Source organism: Etheostoma spectabile, chromosome 23 (assembly GCF_008692095.1).
Source record: "Etheostoma spectabile isolate EspeVRDwgs_2016 chromosome 23, UIUC_Espe_1.0, whole genome shotgun sequence".
In the NCBI taxonomy this organism is placed as follows: domain Eukaryota; kingdom Metazoa; phylum Chordata; class Actinopteri; order Perciformes; family Percidae; genus Etheostoma; species Etheostoma spectabile.
The window spans coordinates 3260128-3273551 of record NC_045755.1 but is presented as its reverse complement, the minus strand read 5'-3'; the positions used below and the strand labels follow the sequence as shown (position 1 = coordinate 3273551).

At 39.3% G+C, this 13424-nt stretch overlaps 1 protein-coding gene across 5 annotated transcripts in view; it reads right to left on the bottom strand.

Annotated features, from left to right (window-relative positions):
• ano2b (anoctamin 2b) overlaps positions 1 to 13424 on the bottom strand; it is a 106172-nt gene that overhangs the window by 2677 nt on the left and 90071 nt on the right. For 3 of the 5 annotated variants that reach the window (XM_032505734.1, XM_032505737.1, XM_032505738.1), the window contains one exon: positions 11019 to 12528. In XM_032505734.1, the coding sequence (XP_032361625.1) occupies positions 12148 to 12528 (381 nt within the window). In that variant the 3' untranslated portion in view covers positions 11019 to 12147. Of the gene's footprint in view, positions 1 to 1574; positions 1603 to 11018; positions 12529 to 13424 lie in introns of those variants that run through there. The other 2 variants (XM_032505735.1, XM_032505736.1) reach the window with 2 other exon arrangements.

Here is a 13424-nt window from a genome sequence, read left to right as displayed (position 1 = left end):
AAGAAAGGAAAACAAGAAAAGTCATATCCTATCAGAACATAATGGAGCTGGATATAAAATAATAAAAATAAAATTCTGGCTAAAATATTGCCCATCCTTTTATAATCATGTCAGCTTGTGGATAAAAATCACGGCTCTATGAGTCAGACAATAAAGTTCTCCTGATGATTCGAAAGCCTCAGTTCTGTTCTGTTTTCATGCAGAGCCCAATTGGAGAAGGATGAGGCCTGCAAGCCATTTGTTGGGGCCATAAACCTCATTTAAACAACATTTTTTGTGGGATTCTTAACCCAGAGAGCAGATAATGAGTAATGGTGCATGGGTACAGCCTCGGAGTGATTTATCTGCACAGCGTGTTTGAATGGTAGCTTTGATAAATTTTCTTGAAGCATTTCGGTAAATATGCTTGTGAATGTGCATATGTCCGTCTGCGGTTGTTGTGTCTGTGTATTTGCGCCTGCATGCACGTTTTTTTTCCCAAATGGCGGGAAAGTCTGTCTGTCTAAACGAGATTTAAGAGGTCCTGAGCGTTCAGCTCCCTGTGGCCTTCTATGGTAAACGTGGGGGCAGAAGAAGAAAACAGCAGAAAATAGACAGTGACATTAATAAATATGAAGCCTGAAGCTTTGGGGTCACTCTGGTAGACACAGGGAAGAAAAAAAAACATTTCACATGCCCAGAGATGGTCCAACATTAAAGACTCCTGTTCTTGAACCAAGATTGATTCTTGTTGTTCCAGGATCATAATCAGGAATAAATGAAGGCTATGTCACGTCTCTGTGATGAATCCTCCACAATTTCTTTAGAATCTATGTACTGTCTAACCCTTATTCCTACTAGAACATTTACACACAACAATGGCCTTTTTTTGGGGGGAGGAAATGTAATTGCCGCTTGGATTATGGTCGCTGGCAATGTTTTGTTCCCAAGACATTGTCATACAACCACAGCTAATGTCGACACAACAACGTTTCAACTGAATTTAGCAGTTTAGATAACACACTCAACTGTCCTGCTGTTGCACACGTGAACTCACCTCAGACAGTTGCCTCGATCTGGCACTCGCGGCAGTACGTCGTTGAAGTTCATGGCGGTTCGCGCTGCAGAACGAATAAACACAATAGAAATTTGCCGTTATTTTTTGTCATTTAAAAAAAAAAACAACCTAGAAGGCAGTGTTTGTAGCACTTGATTTTACGCTAGCAAAGCAACACAGTGTAGAAAATCCTTTAAGCACAGGAGAAAAGTCTTATAGTTCAGACCTCCGCTCAAGTTACGGCTCAAAATGACAACGTAGAAAATCAAGTTGATTTCACACTTCTCTGCAGTTCACATCGACTGCCATTGTTGTGTTAGTGAAGCAGTAAAGTAAAAAGGCGCATGCACACACACACATCAAAGTTAATGTATTTACACAGATGGACAGAGAATAGGGTGTGTCCTGGCTGCTATCTTGATGAGCGTGGGTGTTAAAGTTCCTGCATGGCTCTGTGTGCACACTGCTTCTGCAAATATGCATGTACATTGTTGTGCATATGAATCACCAAGGTGTGTGTGTCATGTTGTAGGTGTGTGTGTGTGTGTGTGTGTGTGTGTGTGTGTGTTCAGGCATACACAAGTGTGCGTATTTGTGTTTGTGGGTCCGTTCAGTGTGTGAATACATGGAGGCTGCTGGTGTGTGTGTGTGTGCATACAAGGTGCAGCCTGGGGCATTTTCCAGAGTGATACATGAAAGAATTCCCATCCGAGTTCTATAGAAGTCTTTCATCCGTTTTTTTAAAAGGGGGGGAGACAAAAGCTATTGGCAGAGACAGACAGGGACAGAGAGAGAAGAGAGGAAGGTGAGATGAGGAGCAACAGGAGTTTCCAGTGGGTGCAATGGAGAAAAACAGGAAGAAAACGGAGAGGTATATGACTTACAATGCACAGTATAGTATTGCCCGAGGACACAGACATACAAGAACATGACCCCTCTCTGCAAGCGCGTCATCCTCCCTCTCTCGTTCCTTCCCACTTTCTTTCTTTCCCTCAATAGTATAGCATAAGCCTCGTCAGTGTTTACATGAGAGCTTCCTTCTGTGCAGCATCTACAGCAATAAAAATGTGGGAAAAGTTTAAGCAAAGAGTGCAGATTCATATTTTCCACATATAAAGGACTCATGTTTTTTTTAGTTTGTTTGAATGTGAATGTGTTGGTTCTTATTTTGACTAATGAAGAAACAGGGGACAGTTGTATTTTAGCCAGGTAGTTTTACCATTCATTATGTTTGTTTTCTACTCAAAGATTCTGGAGCATAATCAGCATTTCATTATTTCCCTTTTGTCTCCTCCCTTAGTCTTAAGCATTTTCTGAGCTATGCATGATACACACATTTCAGGTGAAAATAACAACTTGTTTGTTTTGTTCTGCCTTCTCTTTTTTATCCTGGAATTTTTCTCTGAACAACTGAACAATTTAACAACAAAGCCTTTCTTCCAGTGCTGATCGGTTCCACTTCCTGTCAAAGCAGTCAGCTGCTATAACGTTGCTTGTTGTCAGCTACAGGCTCGAGAGTTGACACATACTTCTAAAACACAAACCATTCTCAGATACTCTTACAAAGGAAACACCAAAAATAGGAGTATTCCAGGAAATGTTTGCATGGACTTCTTCAAAACCGGCTATGCATTTCAAAGAATTCTTTGGAGCGCAGGGGACAAGTAGTTTTCTAATTGGATGTCTTTATAAGCTTTGAGCATGAAGTAGGCTACTGCAACAAGGGAGGGGAAAAAGGCTTCAGAACAAATGATGAACAAAAAAATTATGATTATTAACAGTATTAGCCTAACTTACTAATTTAAAATGTTACTACAATAGGAGTCGTGTAACTACTACAAGCATAATAATTCTAATAAAAATGCTCTGGTTCACGCAGAGCTGTCTCTCGACCAGCACTAGTGTCATCATCAGCCATGTCTGCATTCATTTTTCTAATAACTACAGCTATAGTTCGTAGTTTCCATGAGGAATTCTAAGTAATGACAAGAACACGATATTCCGGTATACTGTACAACAGATGTCCCTAACATTAGTTATTTGTAATTATTTATGAGTTCTCACTAAAATAATAATAGTTTTATAATAATTTGTTTTATTGTCACAACAGAACAGAGGAACATCAAAATATATTAAAGTTCTGACCGTCCGTTTTTTTTAAATATTTTAAACATTAATTTATCAGACTCATTTGCCATTATAAATGATTTTGATAACTGAATATTTAAAAAATAATAGAACATATGATTGACAGTTCAAATGTCCAAATGTGGTGCACCTAAAAGGTGTTACACAGTCCCCTTTGGTCGAGTACTTGTACACCACCGCTCTCATTTCTTTGAAAGAAGTGAGTGAGTGGGGGAGGGGCATGGTGATATATAGCCTTATACACAAAACAGGCATTTTTGAAATGAATGCTGGCTACAAGCTGGCGGTCAAACACAACGAAGGCTGTCACTTGAATGGCGTTTTGAGCAAACGTTAGCAGTCAAACAATCATAGATAGCAAAAAAATGAACGTTTTTGAAATGATTTCCATCTTCTGTTACTGTTCATAATGAGAAAAGTTTCTATAATGGATTTCACAAATTTCAGTATGACACGTTATGCCGTAAACCGTTCACGAGTTACACTCCAAAAATTCCTCATAAATAAGATGTTCTAATTTTTTTTTAACAAACACAAGTTTTCGACAATAACACCAAATACCTAAAGAGTTCAGTCCAGACATACTAGAAAAGTGGAATCAACACGAGTCTCTCTCACAGTATGTTTGTTTTGCAATTTTTGCGACGACCACTTTTAATTTCAACAGTAATCAGCAGAAAAACCGACTAATGTCAAACGGACAACAGATCAACACATTGATCATAATTTAGCAGCAATATAAAACCAAATAACTGATCATCTCTCATTTTATTTGAGCATGCGTGATCACATTGGGCAGTGGCAATGTAAACAGAGCCTTAAAAATATCCTATGCTTCGAATTGTCATTTGTGCATAGAGCCCAGGTCTAATCAGCATGCTGAATTGAGAACACCTGTGTTGCTGCAGGGCCTTTAATTAGCACACAGCTCACCTGGGTGGATGGCTGAAAGTGCTGGTCCCTGTAGCGTTCTAATAAATGCATATACTTAATCACTGTTTCATTTCACTGACTTTCTCAAAATACTTTCACTGACTGACTCAAAATGCTAACAGTTAACTGTGGCTAGCTGTACATCATGTGAACATTGTTTTTTTATAAAAGTTAAACACAAGCATGTTTTATTATTATTTTGTAAAACAGGTTGTTTTTCTGTTTTGTTATGACATGAGACAAATCAGGGCAGGCCAGGAATTGGAAAGAGGCAGAGCGGGGCCGGGACAAACACAAATATGAATAGTTCTGTGTAAACGAAATATATATTGGAGAGATGGAAAAAAACAAAACAATTAAAGTTTACCTAAAACAAAAAAGGTCAAATGAGACACAGCCATCTTCTCCGCATACATACTGGGAACTATTCGCCACAGAAGCCGAAGCACTGCTACGTCGGCTACTTGGGCGGAGCGCCCAGCGCATCACTGGGACTCCACTACCCGCCATCGAGCACATCCAGAGGAAACGCTGTCTGCATCGAGCTCGCAGCATCCTGTAGGACTCCTCTCACCCAGCCCACAGACTGTTTTCTCTCCTGCCCTCCGGCAGGCGGTTCAGGGTCCTCCGGACCAGGACCAGCAGACTAAAGAACAGTTTTTTCCCCAGAGCTGTCTCTTTATTGAACTCCATTCCTCATTGATCCCACTCCCCTCATATACTGACAGACTCTCCTCTCCCTCCTCACACCTGCCTCCATTGTGTTATCTGCAATACTATAATGTTCACCTGCACTGCTGACTGTTACTATAGTAACAACTGTTTACATCTGCATCTTTTTGCACTACTTACCTTTTTGCACTACTTACATTTCAATTTCCACTGCTGACTGTTTATTTACAGTACCAATTGTTTACATATACATCTGCAATACCGTACTTTAACTGTAATATGCAATTACTTTCCACTGCACTTTAATTCGGATAGTTTCTGCCCAAACTTTACTTTATTTGTACTACCTTTAAATCATTGTTATACTGCTCATTTTAGCCTAACTTATTATATCTATCTGTAAAAATTCTGTCTATAATAATAATAGCCGCTGTATATATATATATATTCACAGCACATACTCACCTGTAAACTCTGTAAACCATTAGTATATTATGCTATTTGCACATATCTGATCCAAATTCCTAGCTGTAAATCTTGCTCACAATACTTGTTATCTATATTTTACATTCTTAGGACAAACCCATCTGTAAAACTCCGTTATAATAGTATTTTTTTCTATATTTATTCATTACATATCCACGTCCTGAACCATTGTATATCCTGCACTTACTGCTATTGCACTTCTGGTTAGACCCAAACTGCATTTCGTTGCCTTGTTCCTGTACCTGTGTAATGACAATAAAGTTGAATCTAATCTAATCTAATCTAATCTAATTAGCGCAAGACCTGAAAAGCACCGCTCCTCTCCACGGGGCTTCTCACGTGCTGCTAGCAAATCACCCCGCCCAAGGAGCAGGTGTAGCAGGGCTTTGCCTTCTGTGGAGAATAGTATCCAGTATGTATAGGGTTAGAAGATGGCTGTGACCTTGTCATTTGTACACGCTGTGACTTTACGAATCCCAACATGTAAATAGGAACATGTTGGCGTTATTTTGTCACTTATTGGGAGCAGTAGGCATCTGTGGTGAGCTTGGCTAGAGGTGGGTGTGTTACAACACGCACGGAGATGAGAAAAGTATGTATGAACTAGGCCTGCACAATTAATTGTTATAAAATTGGGATCTTGATTCACCCTGTTCGCGATTTAATTTGTAAATAACTTTGATTTAAAAAAAAATTAAAACTTTTATATTTTTTTAATGACTTTGATTCTCATTTAATTTTTACAAGCCGACTGCATCACAAACGCTACTACTTTCCTCTGTGAGTTTTAAACATAAACTGTATATAATAGGTTTTAAAGCGCTGTAATGCTCTCCCTTCTCTTCATTGATGTTTACAGGCTTGTGGTGATGTGCAATGTGCTATAGATGCCAAAAAAAAAAATCTACGTTTGGTACGGCCAATTTGTTTTGTCATGATTCATGTGTGCAATAAACATTACACTATGTGAGTGGGATATGGTGAATAAGCTAAAGTCCCAATACGTCGGCGTGTTCCTTTAAAAAAGCTATTCTATCACCTCTGTAAAGCGACTCTGACTTTAATATTATATGTTCTTTTTTGTTGCCTCACCCCATATATACATCTATTTGATCAAAGAGAACAGGTTTGTGCAATTCTCCACATACTGACGCATGACCGGCCATCAGCTTATGTACTGCCAGTGTGTCATTCTCAAGCTAAGTCTCTAAAAACCAAAATATTGACTTGCCTCGGGTCACGGAGAGCAGGTTTTGTCAAACGACCAGACTATAGACTAAAGTAAAGCCTTCAACATACATAATCCTCTCGGAAGTGGCCACAGTTTCACGCACACACTCAGATCAGACAGACAGATCGGATTTATGAGTATAGAAAGGTCAAAATCGGCCGCACATCCGGATTAAATTCTGGGTTATTACATCATCACCAGAGCACAGCAGCTTTTTCTTGGAGACCTAACTGAACTAAGGGCTGCTCTCAATATGCATTCAGCTCAGAAGGTCCAGCATGAAGTTGTTTCACATGTACACCAATACAGCAGTTAGCGTGACATATCAGAAATGTGAATCTCATCAAGTTACACTCAGAATGCACATGAATGCGTCCACCACCACCACCACCCACAACTGAACAGCTGGTGTTGATCGGGATCTCAATGTTACCAGCATGTTAGCAGCTTGTGAATGGACACAGTTGATGCCGATTCCATATTTCCATATATTTCTGCCGTTACTGTTACTATCCGAACAATGTACCGAGCCGGTACTACTTAAACACAAATCAAACGCCGGAAAAAGGGTATGTTGAGCATATATCCTAAGGAAACATTCTTCAGCATGACCACACAGGCCTCAACCTGGGAGCCATAACAAGAACATCCTGGAAGGAATCAAAGAAGGAGCTGGAGAAAGTTCATAAATGGCCTATGCTCCCCAAAGGGCAAAATGGGTTAAATGACAAATGCACTGCTGGAAAAAGGTTGCTAGACTCATACACGCACCAGCGCCAACCCCCACGGTAGTTAGCTAAAAGAAATGGTTAAAATAGTTAGCTAAAAGAAAAGGACAGGCTAAATGTTTGAAATACTTAGCTAAAACAAATGGAGAAATGGTTGAAATAGTTAGCTAAAAGAAAAAAACTGGCTAAATGTTTGAAATAGTTAGCTAACACAAATGGAGAAATGGTTGAAATAGCTAGCTAGGAGAAATGGTTGAAATAGCTAAAAGAAAAGGATAAGCTAAATGGTTGAATTAGTTAGCTAAAACAAATGGAGAAATGGTTGAAATAGTTAGCTAAAAGAAAAAAAGAGGCTAAATGGTTGAAATAGTAAGCTTCCTTTCCTTCCTACTGTTTTAGGCTCAAAAACGTCTGGCTATATGGGGAATTTCTTCCTCTTTTTTTCTAATAGTATACCGGTAAAACATGAGTGGTGCATAACACATCTGTTGGGTACCATCTGTAATACTTCCCAGAAATGATTCAAGTTCTTGCTAACATTTACTGTTCAAAGCAAACAGCATTCTCTAGTCATTCCTTGGTGCTTATCAACAAACATTTACTATATACCTGTATAAAATGATGCAAATCATTTTGTCTTGAGTTAATGGCTCCACTGTCATTGATGACTAAAACCCATATTGTAATTTCATATACATTTTTCTACTAACATTTCTTTCCCCAAAACAAAATGTCAGCAACAGACAGCTCCAAAACTCAAATCTTCAGACAGGAAATTATGTCAGTGTTGCATTCAGGGATATTGGGAAACTTCCAACAGCTCCAAATGGTAGGGGTGACCGGATCGATCTAAATATCGATAGTATCGATGCCAACGCTGGTATTGGTATTTGATCGATACAACTGTAATTGAATCGATATTTTAATTTAGATATCTCTCCTCTACGTTCACTATACTTTGCTTGTGTCTTCCACCTTCCTGAGCAAACGCCGCTTTCACATCTTGGCCCACATTGCTCCTCCTCCCCCTCCTGCTCCTCTGCTGTGATTCGTTGTTGTGTCGTCACGTGACTCACTGACACAACGCGCAGAGGAGCAGCGACTCGCTGTATTCATTCTACAGTGCATAATAACTAATAATTTTGTGCACGTCAACACATTAATAAAAAAATATTGCCTAAAGACTTAATCATTCATTCACCTCAGAAATAATGAAATGCTCTCCCCTACACAAAAGTATTTTTTTAAGTAAAAAGTATCGTATTGGTATCGGTATCGGCAATACGGACCCTATATGTATTTGGTATCGGATCGATACCAAATTTTGCAGTATCGCCCACCACTACCAAATGGCCGGACAAAAGAAAACTGCACCACCTTCTTCTTCTTCTTCTTCTTTATCATCTTCTTCTTCTTCTTCTTCTTCCTTTCAAGTCTATACTGTCCTGTACACATAAATGCCTAAAATGCCCAAAAAACAATATTTAAATAAAGAAACATACCCTGATATACTGTTGTCTTATCACAATGTTTTAGGAAACACATTTGGTGTACACAGTGCGATGGGAGCATCCAGATGGAGCTGGCAAATGCAAATTAAGTATTTATTTAATTTTTTCTTCTTTTTTCTGTTTTGGTATCCACCATCATACGTGAACAATATACAGGTTTTCTTGGTTATAAATGAACTGTAAATTTTGTTAAACGGATTCCTTGCTTAATCAGTGTTTTATTTTAGTATATTATAGTATATTATTTTAGCATGTTTAACACACAATGGTCAGCCCACTTGCCTTTGTATTTCTATGGACAGCCAGTAGGAAAGATGAGATGGAAAAAGGCAAGAACAACAGGAGATTTTGGCGGGATTCATTTCTTGGACCAGCTGTCATTTTTGGGCACCTGGTCTACTGGTTGCCAAAAAACTTCCAGGCAAAGCCAGTCTTACCTTTACTCTCACTTCTTCTGGTGTCAAAGGATAAAGAGGGTCTACATGTAGAGAAGCCTACAACAGGAAAAAGGCACCTGAGATAATGACAAATATGAAGTTGATTTAATGTAGGATTATCTGAATCTATAGCTGTCAAACTGGTTGCAATGCCACATGGTTCTAGGTCTTTTTTAATTGCGTCCAGACTAGAAGCATATTAATCTGTACCGTTGAACACCCCTTTAAAATCTAAAACCCCCCGGATAGGTTCTATCCTAGCATTTGCAAATTAATCTGGCAATGCCAGACCAGAGCTACGTAGCATTCGGAACAACAAAAAAAAGTTAAATATCTTTTAACTTTGGAACGCAATGTTGTCTACTTTCATAACCACCATGTTGTGATAAAATGCGAGAAAGGTGTTTCCAAGTTTTAAACCACATGAGGCCATTCATAGGTCACAGGTCAGGGGACGAGAACATTCATCCAGTCTTTAATAACGAAACCTTTTCATGTATGAATATGTTTGTGTCTCTACAGATTCACAGAGTCTAGACAGCTGTATGATAAGGAAAGGTTGTGTTTTAGGACTGTCTCCTTTTGGAGGTTGGTGGAAAAAGGCTAAAGGGCCCTGCCACACTGTAGCATACCTCCCAGAAAATCTTATATACAGTGTATGCATCTTGAAGAAGGCACGGACCCTCAAAGTTGAGGACGACATTGCATGCTAACACATGGTGGTTAAACTGTACTGTCTACCTTAATCACTCCTCGATCCACATCAATAATGCTTATGTGTAAGACATCCAAGTTTCTTGAACTTTCATGTAGGAGTTAAGCTGATCCTTAGATTTTGCTTTACAACTACCGTTACTCTTGCCATTATTCTCTGCCGGCAGAGAGCAGCCCGTACGTTAGGCCTACTCCGTGATTCTGTTAGTTTTAGTTTACCTGAGTTTTGTCAGTCTGGTTAGTTACCGTTAACCTTATCTGGAGCCATGAAAGAGAGACCTCTAACGTTAGCTTGACCCCCTTCTTCAACAAGTGTGCGGAAGCTGTGGATGACTGCCGTTGTTGAAATAACATGAACATAAGCATGTTGGGACCAGTGCTAAGGTTAGCAAGCTATGGTAATTAGCTTCCAGGGAAAAAGCTAGTGACTTTAGCTTGCTAGCTTCCACTTCTGAGTAAAAACACCTATAATAGCACGGGACATTTTAAATATTGAGTGTTATAAAGGGAAAAATGGCTACCCTTAGTTAATCAATACTATGTGGGCTTGCTGAGAATGCAAGGAAAAACATCTTGCATTATGTTTGTAGGCTGCAGTGCTATAACGTGGTCCAATAAGTAGCGCACCACAGAGATACGTTGACAGTGTATCTCCTAGCAACGCAAGCCCCAAAATATCAGTCAACCACTGCCAAAAGACACAACACAAAATTGACTTCATCATTTTCTTGAAAAATTGAAGATTATGCACATTAGCAGCAGTATCTTTATAGCTTATATTTCCTTGCACAAAAAGTGAAAATTCAATTTTCAGTTTGACTTTAACATGCAAAAGCTAACTTAATTTGTATGTTAATTATTTGTTAACTATACAGGAATAGTTGGACCACATAGAAGGGCTATTATCTTATTATACTATTATATAAGCTATTATCTATCTAAACATAGAGTATATCCATCAGGTCTATCAGTGATGAAATGACAGATTCTCAGCAGTCAGAAACAGATGGACCACTTATACAAAATAAAATATGAAAATATGTCTGTGTGTCTCAAGAGCTGAAGACTTCAAACATGGTTGCAAAAGGTTATGGGACACCAGTAAGTTATTTTATGCAAGACACGGTTCTATTTGGGCAATAGTAACCCAGATTTATTACTGACCGGCAGGAATGTCAGATTATACAGTCTGGTATTTCATAATGAAGGAAGTGTTGTCAAGGGAATCATTTGTTTCCTTGGCAATAAAAGCAATGAGATAATATCTAGCTCACTGCCTTTCACAGTTTGCAAAAGAGTTGGCTTTCTCTGTGCATTCAGAAGTTATTAAGTGTAGTTATTAAGTCATTCTTACTTAAGTCCATATGGCTAACAGAAAGAAAAACATTTGCTTCACAGATCTATTCTTAAAACAACAGCTTGGACTATAATCTATGAGTGGCATGCAACAGTGTGCCACATTGGCATATGAATCCATACATCAAATACGTAGAGCAGAATGCAGAAAAACAATAACCAGCAGCTGTGTATTGACTAACATTACAATTTTATTGCATTTTTAAATTATTCAAAGTGATTTCTGAATTTTATGGGAAAAAAATCAGCTGGAACAGTAAATGGTGTGCTTTAAGGTCCACGTCTTAAAATGTATTGTACAGGAAATGTGGAATGTTGCAGCTGCTACAAGTTCTGGTAAAAACATAAATACATATAGAGCATAAGCACATAAAGCAGTCCTCAGCCCTAGTAATAAGCCCATGTCCATGAATCCGTTGTGTTGATTAGGTGCTCATCAATGAATCTGTCCATTTGTTATTAGTTCTTTCTTTATCGCCAGTCTCTTCCACGTTCTTGTTATATTCAGTTGTTCAGCCTAATACTGTAATTATTGCTTGTCTACGCTATGAAGCAAGTGTGCCTTGCTAAATCATTAATATTTTTACCAAAAAGTAAAAATCCTAACATTTTATCAGGTGAACAGTTGATGCGAGGAGGAACAACACAGACACTCGTTCAACCAGTGTGGACATTGCACATTGAACCACACTACGACCAATGAATTCAAAAGTCTTCAAAATTATGCTGTGATTTTTTTTGTTTTTTTTTAATCACACTAGTACTGTGTCAGACACACCAGGACACAAAAGACACAGGCAAAGACATTCACGGACCGGATCACCAGAGCAACACGTTTATCCAGTCCCGAGGCCCAGCTGAAGCACAGGCGTCCAACAGATGTGTGTGTTCCGTGTCACACCGCCGTGTGTCTTGAATTCTCATTTTCATTTCTGGGCGACGGGGGAATCTGCCCGGTGAACTGGCTGAAGCTGGCGGCCCTACACCTCGCTCTCGGCACTCCTCCGTCTCCGGCCAAGCCCTGTGTTGGAACCGGGGGTAGAGTACTGTAGCGGCCCGGGAGGGGCAAGCCCTGACCCGGGTGGAGCATGTGGCTGGCTGGGCGGAGGGTGCCGTCCTTGGAGAAAAGACTCTGGATGAGTTGGAATTTCTCCTTCTCTTCCCGTAAGAACACCTCAACCAGGAGCTTCTTCTCCCGTTTGAACTGCTCCACAACGTTTTTGGGAACGTCCGGGATCCCCCAGGCGACCACGAGGCTGAGGAACATCACCAGATTCTGGAGGAGGGAGAGAAGGGGAGAAAGTGATGTGTGAGGGAGGAAAAAATGGATCTGGAAGAGGTTTTCAACACAAATATCTGTTTATGAGCCATGTTGATGGGACATTCTGAGCCTTAGTAACGTAAAAGAAACTATATAGTTCAACATAAAAGAAAAGTCAATGAATTTTCTTGTTATTTTTTCGTTTAACTCCTATCTCTAGCTCTAAGATGATTTGCATAATTTGGAGGCTTTAGGATATGTACTATATAAAGAATGTTTAATTTGCCATTGCTTCAATAAGTTACGCCCTGGGCTACAAATTGAAGCCTGTTTTTCAGCATAAATATATATAATTATTTTTTTTTACATTTTATACAGACAAGTATTGCTGGATTACTGGATGCTTCTTTTTGCCATTATCTCTACAAGGATTTGTGGAAGTTGATTCGCTAGGAATACAAATTTTGATGCGCTAAATTGGGGGCCAACCTACAATAAACTACTAATTTCCTGTTGTTTTTTTGAATGCCAGCTTGCACCTGTCACTTTCACCTCATGCGGTATCTTTACCTCACATCTCTCCTGTAAACCTCTGATCTTAAAACAAGTAAAACTACAACTAGGCCTACAACAATTTAAGGAATTTCCTGAATTCTGTTGATGTGTCTGACACTTAAAATGTAACAAACATGTATCTGCAGCAGTAATGGATGAAAACCCTACAGCTTAGTTGTTGAAGGACATTTGGTAGACATATGAAAGTGAGGCGTGAAGGCCGACAGACAGATGTTTTTTAAATGAGCTAGATTCTAATGGACTGAGGCATCTGGTAATAGTCCCGCTCATGATGAGAGTACATTGTTATTCACCTAATTAGGAAAGACTGGCCCGCATATACACTATGCACACAC